General features: G+C 37.9%; 1 protein-coding gene across 4 annotated transcripts in view; it reads right to left on the bottom strand.

Annotated features, from left to right (window-relative positions):
- Positions 1-91: 91 nt before the first annotated feature.
- The window catches only part of gpat2 (glycerol-3-phosphate acyltransferase 2, mitochondrial), a 53,635-nt gene continuing 39,449 nt past the window's right edge, over positions 92-14,277 (bottom strand). For all 4 annotated transcript variants that reach the window (XM_079896782.1, XM_079896785.1, XM_079896784.1 and 1 more), the window contains exons 15-22: positions 13,356-13,620; positions 12,128-12,270; positions 11,629-11,706; positions 8,720-8,845; positions 6,378-6,498; positions 6,161-6,229; positions 3,023-3,078; positions 92-2,826 (exon numbers count right to left, since the gene is read on the bottom strand). In XM_079896782.1, coding sequence (XP_079752908.1) covers positions 2,701-2,826; positions 3,023-3,078; positions 6,161-6,229; positions 6,378-6,498; positions 8,720-8,845; positions 11,629-11,706; positions 12,128-12,270; positions 13,356-13,620 — 984 coding nt within the window. In that variant the 3' untranslated portion in view covers positions 92-2,700. The remainder of the gene's footprint in view (positions 2,827-3,022; positions 3,079-6,160; positions 6,230-6,377; positions 6,499-8,719; positions 8,846-11,628; positions 11,707-12,127; positions 12,271-13,355; positions 13,621-14,277) is intronic.

Below are 14,277 nucleotides of genomic sequence, written 5' to 3'. Positions count from 1 at the left end.
AGAATGCAGCATTTTATTCTGATCATCGCTGAATCTGGCACACGTGTATTTTTCATAAAGAAGTGAATTTCATGTGAATGTCAAACTGGGGTTTTCATGAACAGGATACAGAACTGATCATTTCCAGTAGAGGGCATTACTGACCCGTGTACGTTAGCATTCTTGTCCATCTATTCTCAGCTTGGTTCTCAGAAACAATTTTGTTTGTGTGTGTGTGTTGATTTATACTGTCATTCGAACTAAGATGACTTTTAAATATGCAGGGTTCTTATTGAAAAAATTAATAAAAACCATAAAAAGGCTTTATTGATTTTTTTGTTGCTGCTATTTTGCAAGTAATGATCAGCTTTCTCTTTATGATTGCCATATTACTAGTGATGATTCTTGAACGAATCATTATTTTAAGCTGGAAACCAGTCGAGCCGGTTCACAGAATCGAACTGAATCTAACTATGGTTCTGGTTTGATGACGCATGATGCACATCTATAGTAGCCGGCACGCTCCTTGTGCAGCACTGAATGAACCAATGAACGTGTCCAGATGGGTTATTGAACCAAAGGACCGGTTCGAAATGAACAAATCAAAAAGAACCAAACGAGCTGGTCCTGTCAGTTTTCCTAGGGTTATCCTCTGAAAGCTTTGACAGTAGAACCAGCACATTTGGTTCTTTTTGAGTTGGAAATGACTGAAAAGCTGACTTTCAACTCTGCCTGTAGGTTTGATTCATTCATTTCAACGCAGTTCTCTGGTTCAATAACCCATCTGGATATGTTTATTGGCTCATTAGGTGCTGTTCACTCCTATTACTCATGAATGGGAGAAACTGCAATGCGTAATATGCTTTATTCCAAATAAAAAACTTCAGCCTCATTCAAGTTTCATTCTGAATTTAAAACATTTTAATAAATGTAGGAAGGAAAGTGGGATCAAGTAGGGGACAGTGTTAATCACGTGAATCCCTGAGAGCAGTGGCCAGCTGTTATTTCTCAACCCATCTTATTTCTTGTTAATTACCCAATTCTTCTGCCGTCTCCAGCTTTCCCGCTCATGTGTTATTGATAGCCGAGTGTCCGCGGGTCGATTGTCTGGATGTCTCTAGAGAGCTTGTTCAGCACTTCTGCACTACGAGCAGCAGCCGTCCGTTAAGTCTTTTTGTTTCAGACGAACATGTTCAGGGCCACACACTCGTTTGTTGCTCAGTATTAAGATACACAAGAATGATGTTCCTGGGTTAATGCACATTTAGAATGGTTCTCGTGTTGCACGGATGGGTGTTTATATATGAGATTGTCAAGTGATTGGTATATATATATAGAGCCAAAGTCATTTCCAGTGAGTGATAGTGCAGCGAGCCCTCAACACTGCCTGTGCCTCTGTAGCATCCATCATGATTATTACCCGTCATTTAGCGAAAACCTGAAACTCAACAAGACCAGGATGGTTTCAAAAGATTGTAGCTGTCTTTTGAATACAGAAAACCTTGCAGGGGTGATAAAATGACAACATTCTCTTTAATCTGAGATAATAATGAAAGCGGCAGAGGCAAATTATCTAAAAATCTCAAACAATTTCTCTATAATTTGGCAGTTTTGATGGCTGGTTTGACTCGACTCATTTCCTCTCACCAATTACCTAAAATTTCACTAGAGCCTGTGATGTTGAACACAGCAGGTGGGGTAATGAGTAAAGGAAAGGATGTGATTTTGGTATTGTTTTTTAAAAAAAATAGTTAATAAAAACATCTTATGAACATGACTGAAAACTTGAAACACTTCCCTCTAAAAACATGGTATATTTCTGTCATTTTATATGTTCATCATCATATCATATATAACATCATATATGAGATGTACATTTAAAGTATTGGTCTGGGTTTTTATTTATTTATTAATAAGTGCACATAAATTCTTCATATATTAGTGTACAAGTATCAATCTATATTTTTTTTACATAAACATTTTTTAGATGGTTTTGGGTGTTTAGTGTATTGTTTTATATATAGATATTTAAAGAATTATTTTGATTTGCAGTAAATAAGATGTATATTCTAATGATAATCTCACATGTTGTCATTTTCACATGACAGGTTAGAGCAGGACATGTTTTGGTCCCATGTTTCAAGATTCAGTGGAATAGTTCTTAATGGTATTCAGTGTTTGTGCTAAAGGAAGCAGAATATGCATAGGAAGGAAATGTATGTTATAATTCATCCTAATGTTTTAGGTAATGTCATAAAGATAATGCAGAATGTTTGTTCATATGAACATTTATGCAGTATATAGTGCTGTGTGGAAAAACTATAAATCAAACCATGACAGAAACACTACAAACTGGGTCAGTTGTTAGAAACTTGTGTACTGAACAGAGCCCTATGTTCATTATAAGTAAACACAAGACTCAAATAAAACAATTCAATGAAAAAAAAAAATATGCTCTTTATAAACAGAGAACAATATTTAACCATCTGAATGGTGATTATCTAACCAATAACTAAACCAAATCTGCGCTCTCAACAACAATGAACACAAAAAGCAACCTTAGCATCACATATACTGCAGAAATCAAGTGTGTTAGGCAATATGTATGTATAAACACACACAAAAAAAGCATAATTAATTATTTAAACAACCCTGAAGAACCGAATAGTAAATTCAGAAGCGCCAACTGTTATCATTCCCAGCTGAGACTGATTGAGTCTTTTACTTTTCTCTTTTAGTAATGAACTGTTTGAAAAACTGCAAGAGTTTCTCTTTGTAAGTGCGCTGAGAGAAGAGTGGACTGACGTCTAGATACACATCTTCTCTCTGTCTGTCCTCAGTCAACACCTGAAGTGCAGGAACAGAGAAACGGTGTTCAGTTAGGACAGGCCAAATTAACTGTCCTTTATTACAACACCTGCTACAGTTTGTTACACTTTACTGTTCTCAGTTTATCTGGCCTTGGGCTTTTATTTACAGCTTCTGTAGTTGTGTGTGTGTGGGGGGGTATATACAGTAAATCAGGATGAATAGAATCACTTACCCCAAGATCAATGAACGTACGAAGCGCCATTCCGACCAAGTCAATAGATGAGCTCTCTACAGAAGATTCACACAAACACATCAAATATGCAGCGCTGGAGCATCAAATGACACAAAGACTTCGGTCTTGAGGCATTATTTAATAATGCTGGAACACAATTTGATCTGCAGAAACTCTCATAAAACATCAAGGCTCTAGTCTTCAGCAGAGTTAGATTACCCAGTTACACAGAGCAGTGATTCACAAGTCTGTTAAAGACAGCGGGATTAATAATACATTAAAGAAGCTGAAGTGAAGCTGTCAGCATCTATGTAGACTGGAACGGTTAAAGCCACTTCATTTAATTTCTATCAGTGATCCTGAAGAGGAGGGATGCTTAAATCTGCTTTGACAACAGAAATGCTAACGCCAGTTGTTTACATGCACTGATTTTCGTCAATTGGAATTAATCTTATCCAATTTTTAGATACTGGTTAAAAAAAAAAACAGAATCTCAAAGCACAGGGATACGTTCACAACCTGATTGGTCGGCCTTTATGACGTATTGCCTATTTAGAAACGGAACTTACCGAACGTCCAAAACAGATCATCTAGTCTGACAGATCCTGTCAGGATTTTGCCTGATCTGTTTTTACTGGCTATGCATTATGAAATGATAAATCAGTCGAATTTAAAATGAATGTATAAATTAACATTTAGGGCCCTATTTTAGCGATCTAAGCGCATGGTCTAAAGCGCACGGCGCAAGGGCGTGTCCGAATACACTTTTGCTTTTTTAATGACGGGTTGTACCTATTCTCTTAAAGGAGTCATAACCTAGTATTACCTTGGATACCTACTGCTGTATTATAGTCTTTCAGGCCCTTTCAAAAAAGAAAAGTGGAAAAAAAATAAACACAGAGCTCCTCAGACCCTTATTTCTGAAGGCATTATTGTCTCGCGAGATCTGATGCGATATTTTGGCTGTCGTGGACGGTCATTTTAATAATGCAAATGAGGGGCGCGTTGATTGGTGGCAGGAAGGAGGGGGGTTGACATCGCAGGTAACGCTTTAGCATATCATTCCAAAATGGCATCATGGCGCAAGTTATGAATGAACCCGACCTGGCCGCGACCGGCTTCCCGGCCAGTGTATAAGTATGAGGCGCCGTTTAGGGCTTAAATCAAACTTCATTCACGCTCACGCACACATATATGAAACACGCTTGCATACATACTAAGTAGTCACACGTATATGAACTCTCCACGCACATACTCATATGAGACGCGAGCACACACACACAAACTCGCGCACATACTCATATAAGACGCGAGCACACACACACACAAACTAGACGGCCCCCTTATATAGGCTATAAGCGTTAGGCAATCAATAAACAATAGCCGAATTCATGATGATCTCAGTCATTTGTTGTTTGCAAAGTAACGTTAGCAGCCATTCCCCATGTTTACCTCGAAGCTAATACTCCCGCTAGCATACAATAGCCGCATTAGCAGTTAGCTGCTGTTTGTTACACACAGTAGAGCAATAAAAACTCAGTCTTACCGTTTCAATTTCAGGCAAGTCTCTGATGGTTGGAATTGCACCTTTTTCCAAACAGAGCTTCGAGGCCAACTTCGCCTGATATTGCCCCAAATTTGTTTATGATTCCTGTGTGAACTGTTTAGCGCAGACTCCTACCGATAAGCCAGTTGAAAGGGTTGTTGGGACAGCGTCATTAAAAATGAATTTCATCCACTGGTCCCTGATAGTTTCGTCCGTTTTTGGTAGAGAAAACACATTTACATGTTGTTTGTGGCAGTCAACCACAGAGCAACTCAGGTGTGTACTCGTTTCTCCATCTTTCTCGACTGAACTGAATATGAGGGGGAGAGGGGCGGGCTTCCCGCGGCATAGGTTTGCGGTGTCCATATATGGGATATCCTGCCCCGTCTTGACGTCAAGAGGGGGCTGAAATCAAAATCTCGTATTTGAGTGCGCGTGCACGCGCGCTGGTTTATTTACCCTGAGGTAAACAAACGCTTCACTTTTAAATATCGGCTTCCCGGCCAGTGTATAATCGTTAGGCAATCATAACATACATTTATTCTCGTGGAAAAGTGAAAATTGCAGGTTATGACTCCTTTAAAGAGTAATGGGTGTGTTTTGGGCATAACGTGGATTAAACCAATCAGAGTCTCATCTCCCATTGCCTTTTTAAAGCCAGTTGCGTTCGCGCCATGGCGGATTTGCTATTTACATGGCGGAATTTGCAAGCGGAAAGACTAAATGAGGAAATGGATCTGCTCGTGCGCGAGGCTGAAGTGCGAAAGTAGATCATCTACGGGACAAGCCTGATTCCACCATATCTTTATGTACACAATAATAATAATCTTTTACATTGTAATCCTTTTATTTTTAATATTTAGCATGTTTGTGTGCTGCTGCGCGTGTGTCCCTGTGTGTGTAATAAGCAGTGAACGCGCATTGTGGACCCGCCTATATGCACATATTTCTAATGTGCCCTTTAAATAACAAAAAAAAAAAGATTGCGCCATTGACTTTAGGTCAGGTTTCAGTTGGTCAATGGCGCAGTCTATTTCATTTGCCTCAAAATAACAACGCGCCATCAATGCGCCTGAACACACCTCGTTGTCAGACCAGCACGCCTATGGGCGAACAAATAGGCGCAAATGCATTTGCTTTTAAACAACGTGGTGCAGGACGTGAAAATGATAACTGCGTCGGGCTGAAACTAGAAGAAAACACTTGCGTCGCGCCTGGCACCGCATTGCGCCGAGTGTATGATAGGGACCTTAGTTTTTTTCAATATTTGTATTGAAATTACAGTCAATATGTATTTAAGTATATTTATTTAAACAATTAATGCATTTTGACCTTCTTTGACAGGCTTTCCCTCAGAATCAGACTACGCTTTTAGTGCTACATGGTTTTTATTCATACTTATCTGTGGTGCATTAGGACAATTAATGTCACATGCATTTTTAACAACCTCAAAATGTGGTTGAAAAAAACATTTTAGACCATGTTTACACTTGTATGTAGTGCTGACCACTTGTTATGACCACGTGGAAACATCTAATCCTTTAGCATCATGGTGGTGAGTGTAAAATGAAAAGCATGTTTTTGTTTTTTACCATAGTGCGCTTTGTCCAGCTGAGCTCGGTTCTTCAAGTGTGTGTGTAGTTGACTCAAACAGTCCGTCTCTAAAATAAACAGTTTTTAGGTTAGAAACACTCATCTGTTCACACTCAGTGTGAATAGTGACAGAGATGCTGCCAAAGAACACTTACTCATCACAAATGGCAACAGCATTGTGTGGACAGAGGTCAGAGTTTGTGTGTGTGTACTAACCTGTGATGGGTGTGGGGAGGTAATGAAGGCTTTCTAGCGCCCAGCACAGAGCTCTCAGCTGGACACTCAGTAAACTACAGAGAAAGAACAGCAGCTCTGGGCACTGAGATGGCTGACTCAACTAGAAAGCAGAGAGAGAGAAGACAGCAGAAGGGTAGAGGACAGTGAGAAAACATGCAAAGGTTACTATTAATTAGGAAACAGATGTTGTTTGGGCAGTAAAGACTTTTACATGGTTACCAAAAAATTATATTTCCAATAAATCAGTTTCCCCCCCCCCCCCCCCCCCCCCCCCCCCCCCCCCCACAGCACAACTGTTTTCAACATTGATAATAATAAAAAAAACATTGAGCAACAAATCAGCATAATTAGAATGATTTCTGAAGGGTCATGTGACACTGAAGACTGGAGTAATGAAGCTGAAAATTCAGCTTTGCATCAAAGGAATAAATTACATTTTAAAATATACTCTAATAGAAAATTACTTAAAAAGCTAATAATATTTCATAATAGTACTGTTTTTACTGTATTTTTGATCTTGGTGAGCATCTTTCAAAAACATAAAAAAAAAAATCTTACCAACCTCAAACTTCTGAATGCTGTTTTTGTTCATATTTATGTATTGTGAATGCATATAAAGGCTCATTTTCAATTATTGCATAAATGGGTTTTCGAAATGCAATAAAATGACAAATTATAAATATTTTTTAAATAGAAATCCATGCATGATGCCATGTTGTCATGCTTGGATTTCAATAAAATAAAAGGAACACATAATTATGATTATACTGTAAGCTCTTAATATGAATCATTTTAAAGTATGCATAATATGTATTTATTTATTGAACTTATATACACACACACACACATTCCCTCCAGCCACTTTAGGAGCACCTGTTCAACTGCTCGTTAAAGCAAATATCTAATCAGCCAATCTCATGGCAGCAACTCGATGCATTTAGGCATGTACACATGATCAAGACGATCTGCTGAAGTTCAAAATGAGCATCAGAATGAGGAGGAAAAGTGACTTTTTATTATTTCAGAAACTGCTGATCTACTGGGATTTTCATGAAACAATATAAAAGCATGGATCCATATCCTGTCTCGTGTCAACGGTTCAGGCTGCTAGTGGTGTAATGGTGTGAGGGATATTTTCTTGGCACATATTGGGCATCTATTGTTGCTGACCATGTCCATCCCTTTATAACCACAGTGTGTCATCTTCTGATGGCTACTTCCAGCAGGATAACATGCCATCTCACGAAGATCAAATCATCTCAAACTGTTTTCTTGAACATTACAATGAGTTCTCTACACTAAAACACCAGATCTCAATCCAGTAGTGCACCTTTGGGATGTGCTGGAACGGGAGATTTGCATCATGGATCTGCAGAAACTGTGTGATGCTATCATGTCAATATGGACAAAAATCTCTGAGGAATGTTTCCAGCACCTTGTTGAATCTGTCACAAAGGTTTAAAAGGCAGTTCTGAAGGCAAAAGGGGGTCAAACCCGGTACTAGCAAGGTGTACCTAATAAAGTGGCCAGTGAGAGTGTATATAAATATTTAATATAATTAAAACATTTAAAATCCAAGTAAGTATTCCTTAAAAAAAAAACAAGTAGTCTCTCAGTTGTAGCTAGAGTGTCCCTCATTTAATGTAAGTATGTGGGATTGTCTGTTTTATTGTCTACCAGAAGAAAATCAATAGTCTGATTACAGAAGGCGGCCACATGAATTGAGGTATCATTCATGCCCAGTTATAGGACGAATTCAACACTAACGACAAGGGAAGTATGAGCGATAGTATTAATGATGCTTGTTTACTTGGTATTTGGTAATGGTGAAGCTAGCAAACACCACTTAAATAATCGTACAAAAGCCTTAACATGTAAACGGAGATGACCCCAAAAAATCAATAAGGATAAGCTAAGACCTGAGGAAAGCCTAAACCTGTGTCCGAAATGTTTGGTTGAGGTTCTGATTCAACAGGCGCCACCAATCCACAGCAGTTTATGCCATTGACACTCCCTTCCTGTTCTGTTTCTGCTGGATTCATTGCAGATACCAAGAAACAGCAATTTGCAGACAGAAGCACACTTCAAGGGCAGCAGAGTTGTCTGTCTTAGTTATTGGGTCTTAGTCTGTCTGTGTATGCATCTATAAATTATGAATGAGGTTTGCGTGTTAGTGGTTTTTAGTGGTTTTCATCTCACTAGAACTCTGGATCTAGAGTGTTCAGAGATGATGTGAGTACTATGAATCTCAATATATGATTATTATAAACACAAAAATCCCACTAAATGTCCATTGATGATGGGTCTGTGGGTTTGTGTACCTTGTAAGAGTGTTTGTCTGGTTCCTCACAGTCTGAATCGCTGCTCTGGTCAGGGTTGTCTGAAGCAGCCCATGATAACACGCCCTGCCTCTTCATGAAGTCACATGCTGGTGTATCCTTCTGAACCTGCACACACATAACGATCAAATATCTAAAGACATGTACAAACAAGTTGAAAAATTATCAGTTTAGGGTTGAAATGACCTTTAACCATAGTAAACAAAAATAGCCTTCATCTCTGTGGGGGTCTGTGAATCAGTCAGCTGAAAACTCTGGTGGCACTTGAAAATAAATAGGCACAGACTGAATGGTCAGTGTCAGAGATTAGATTGAGCCTGAGAGCTTGCTAGATGTCTGGGCAGTGGAGTGAAAACTGTATTTTTGGCCATGTCTCTGCGAATTTACAGTTTGTTGTTTTGACCTAAGCATTGAAAACTTGTGTGTGTGTGTGTGTGTATATATATATATATATATAAACACACATATATACACACACTTGGTATTTTTAACATGGGTTCTTAAGCACTTATTAATCTTTAAGTTATTAAGCACTTTAAATCTTTTAAGTTATATTACCATATTTTACAGTGTGAGTAGTAAAGTAGAGAAACAAGATACCAGATATTTTGTGTTATAGTGTTTTTTTTGTTTGTTTTTTAAGTTCAGTTGATGCAAATTCTGGCCTTATTAGTGGAACATATATTAATCTTAAGTAATTACTGTGCAAAATTAATTTAATTTCAACAACAATTTTCACACAAACACACACATATATATGTATAAGTAATTGTCATACTATTTAACAATATTACTGTTTTTTTTGTTGTATTTTTTATCAAATAAATGCAGCCTTGGTGAGCATAAGAAACGTATGAAAAAGAAATCTCACCGATCCCAAACTTTTGAACAGCAGTGTGTGTGTGTGTATATATATATTATATAATTATAGTCTATATATATAAATTGACTGATTAAATCACACATTTTTCTGTTTTTAAAGGGATACTTAACCTCTGGGAAGATGAATGTGTATTTAAAATAGGTCATTTAAGTAGAAGAAATGTGAAGAAATTTTTGAATTTGGAGCTTTCTAGACTGAGAAAAGCCAGAAAATGCATTTTTGGCTTATGTGGATGAAAGACAACAACTCCCAGAATGCACTTGCTTCGCTGTCTCAGGAGGCCACGGCACGCCTACCGGTAAGAGTGCGTAGTTGAAAACAACAAGGCTAGCCTACGTGATGAGTTTGCCAGTGATTTAGAGATGGGCCAAAATGTCCGGGATTCGGCTTTTGCGTTCTACAGTCGCCATTCATCATGTTTACTGTGGCGAGCAGGACGAGGCTGACGGCCGCGGGAGAACGGCGCGAGGCCGGTGGCGTCATTACTGAGACGCGCCGGGTATCTCATCTCTCACGGAGGAGCGGGAATTTTCTTAGCAATGGTAAAACGCACATCAACCGATCACTTGTTTAGCGTTCATGTAAACACTACATTCAGATTCACCAATCGGAATGAATTCAGTTAGATTGAAACAAAAGGTGCATGTGCATGTAAACAATGAATGGCGACCGCAGAAAGCAAAAGCTGAATCCCGTACATTTTGAACGATCTCGCCCGCCGGACAAGTCCGGGAAAAGGAGGATGTTGTTGTTTACCCCTACTTACTCAGCTTTCTCCTACTATTCAGCTTTCTCCACAGAACAAGAGCCTGCTAGCTTAGCTTCCAAAGAAAGACGTCTGACACTGTGTACATTCTGTGAGTGAGATCCCACCCTCTATGGGCGGGCTGAAAACATGCGGAACAACGCCATCTACTGGCTGTAGTCTTTAGCCTCTGGCCAGAAAATCCTCCGATGACGCAAAATGACGATTTTTGCGTCATCGGAGGATTTTTTCCAGACAAAAAATACATAAATCTCTTGTCTCAGGGGGATATGAGGGTGGAAAGCATGGTAATTCGAAAATACTACAGGTTTTCTACTAATACAAAGCTTAATGCTAAATCCTGAAGTAACCCTTTAATCATGATTAACCACACCTAACATTAAAGTTTTTAATATATTTATATATTGTAATACTTTCACATTAAATCTCCAAAATAGATTAGATAGAATAGAGTTCAGATTTTTACCTGCACTCTGTTTGGTTTTCTTATTTTTGACAAATGTAAACATTTTTGTATGATTTTTTTTGTAGGTCTACCAGGTAAATATACAGAAACTGAATAATCAATTGAATAGTCTTCACTACATAATTCATAAATAGATTAATCCTTATTAAAGCTACAAAGGTTATTCAGTGAACAGTGAGATATTTTCTCTTTGTATTTTGTTCTTTGATTAACATTAATGACAGACAGTGGCAGGTTTATTAGGCTGTGGCCACTTTAAGACATGACGCACATGACCAGGATCTGACACACACACACACACACAAAGAGAACTCAATGCGGTGCTAGCACACTGTCTGAAGCAGCATTCTGTGCACACGTATTGGGTATTTGTTCACAGAGAGCCTTTTTTTGAGTTCTTTGTTTTTTTTGCATATCGCACTTTAATGGTTTAATAGCACTTGAATGAATGATAGCATGATCATATACTGTAGTGCAACCAAAGGATGACAGAAAAACAAACGCTGCGTTAACTGTGTTAAATATTTGTAATGCATATATATATGTATGTATTACATTTGTTTTCAATTGTACCATCTCTGTAGTTTATGATACAATGAATTTGTATTATATAATACCAAATTTTTGTATATTCTATATTCTATAGATTATTAAGATCGGCCGAACAAAAACCCACTTCGACTGACCACTGATGAGGATTTTAAAAATGCTGCATGTGTGAAGACTAACTATGATCAGAGAATGAGAGCATTTGTTTGTTAATGCAGGTGTCTTACCTCCTCCATAACAAGAACCCCACAGCGCACCATGCTGTCCACTACATCAAGAGCAAAGCTGTGAGCGTTCTGACATGGCTGAAGAGAGAGGCAGACAGATGGACAGGCAGACAGATACGAGAGAGAGAGAGAGCGAATAGTAAGGAGAAATAATTAGTTGTGTAGTGTTCTTGTTCTTCTTGACATTTCACAGCCTTTACAAGTGTTTATTTGCTGATGTAAGTATAAAATGTGCCTGCAATAATTACACATTCTATTCCCGCCGCTGAAGAACCCTTGAACGGGAAACTCGATTTGAGAGACAACGAGAGAGAATAATAAAGCGAACAGATGGGGAGCAACTAATCGATTGGAAGAGCGAGAGAGACATTTGGAGACTGTTTGAAAAAAATAAATGGATTTTTTTTTTTATTGACTGAAGAGCAAGGCAGCTGTATGAGTCACTACTTGCATCAACATGATTATACATGTCATATGTGCGTGTTTGAGCGAGACTCACCGGTATGTACCCGGGAGATAGTAAATGTGTGAGTTGGAGGCTTTTCTCCGTCAGCTCCTCCTGACCCAGGACAACATCAAACTCCTGGTCTCCACCCCCTCCACAGCCTACAACCTCACTCAGCATGGCTGAGACAGCACACGCTTCACACAAACACACATGCCTTCAGGGTTAGCACTGTCAATAAACCCTGCTGTGTACAAACGTGACTCAACCCAAACACATCAACACCCTGAAGCGCCAGAACCATTCAAACTGGGAACGTGCCCCCTCAGATTATTGAGCAGAGTAGGGTTTTTTTTTTTATCTTATATCATTAAAGGAATAGTTGCACAAATATTGTTGGTAAAAAAAAAGTGTATAAAACAGATTGGAGAAGATTAAAGTTTAAAGTTATCAAATGTTATTGGTTGTTATTGTCCTTCAAAACTGGGTAAAAGTTTTTTTGGGTAGATTTTATTAATAATAATCTTTGTTTGATTGATCGATACTTATAATCTCAAAATGATAAGATTATTCTAAATTACTTTTAAATTAAATGAAATCAATCAAGTGACAGTATATATACGACATTTATGATGTTACAAAATATTTGTATTTCAAATAAATGCAGCTCTTTTGCACTTTCTTTTCATCATAAAATCCTGATAAATGTGTCACAGTTTCCACAAAAAATTGTAACTGCGAATGTAACAACTGTTTTCAACATTAATAATAAGAAATATTTCTTCATATCATCATATTAGAATGATTTCTGAAGGATCATGTGACACTGAAGACTGGAGTAATGATGCGGAAAATTCAGCTTTGCCATCATAGGAATAAATTACATTTAAAATAAATAGAAAACAGGTATTTTACATTGTACTAATATTTAACATTATTGTTTTTACTGTATTTTTGATCAAATAAATTCAGCCTTGGTGAGCATTACAGACTTCTTTCAAAAACGTTTGAACGGTAGTGTGTGTATGTGAAATGGAATAATAAATAGAATACACCCAAATTAATTGGCATCCAATAAGGAAATCTGTATCAATATCAAGATTTGAACACTGCTTGCCAATCAAAAACATGCCGTATTCATAAAAATGACTACGTTTTCTTTTTCTCTGGTCATATCTTATCTTGCCAAGGTACAGTATACTAAAGTGTGCCACTGATTGCCCTTCAAAAGAAGATTGGTGCATGACGCCTGCCAACACCAACACCAACACACTCTGCCCACCTCCTACAGCCTCGTGTATGAAGACATGGGTGAGCAAATGGCAGTGCTGGCTCAGTGTGAGCAGAGACTCCGGGTCGGGCCGTGGTGCGATGATGGGTTCTCCTGTGGGCGGAGCTGCAGCCAGGAGCAGATACGGGCGGAGCAGAGAGAGCGCGTGATGAACCAGCCCGACCAGAGCGCCGCCGAAACCCACGTCTGTGTTTCTGAACAACACCTCCTCCAAAAGCCAACAGATGTCCCTGCACAGCACGGATACACGCACACCCTGAGAAAGATGGAGAAGATTGTTACAATCATTAGCAAAATCATTCAAGTGAGCAGAATCATGTTTGACGCTTGTATGAATCATCTACAACCGGTCGATGACTAATAAACCAATTAATGTACTATTGTAAAATAGTTCCGGCTCCTAGATGTTAATTGCTCGATACAGCTATATCGGCATAAATTAAACATGTTTTGTATTTTTATTGTGTCTATAGTGTCTATAATATATATACATATACATATATACACACACTTAACATTTTCAAGCTTCAAAAATGTCAAGGAAACATCATAAAAGTATTTCATATGAATGGAACTGTTCTTTTGAAGAGATAATTTGCTTTATATGATAAACAGATTTAATTTAGGCTTGTATTAACATAAGTATAGAAACAGTTTAATGTAACATTGTTTACATAGAGCACATAAAATATGGAAAACAGACTTGAATTGTGATGAATACTACATCTGTTATATAAATAGCAAATTAACTGACAAATATTGATAATCTATTGTCAAAGATCAATATTATGTATATACAGTGTATGTATTTAAACAATTTTGATTAGAAATAAATTGTTTTATTAAACAAATTAAGTAAAAAATTATATAAATAATAATATATATGTGTGTAATTTGCTTGATTTACTTAATT

Source organism: Squalius cephalus, assembly GCF_949319135.1.
Source record: "Squalius cephalus genome assembly, chromosome: 16".
In the NCBI taxonomy this organism is placed as follows: Eukaryota; Metazoa; Chordata; class Actinopteri; order Cypriniformes; family Leuciscidae; genus Squalius; species Squalius cephalus.
Note: the sequence above shows the minus strand (reverse complement) of the source record. Positions and strands in the feature narration are given on the sequence as shown.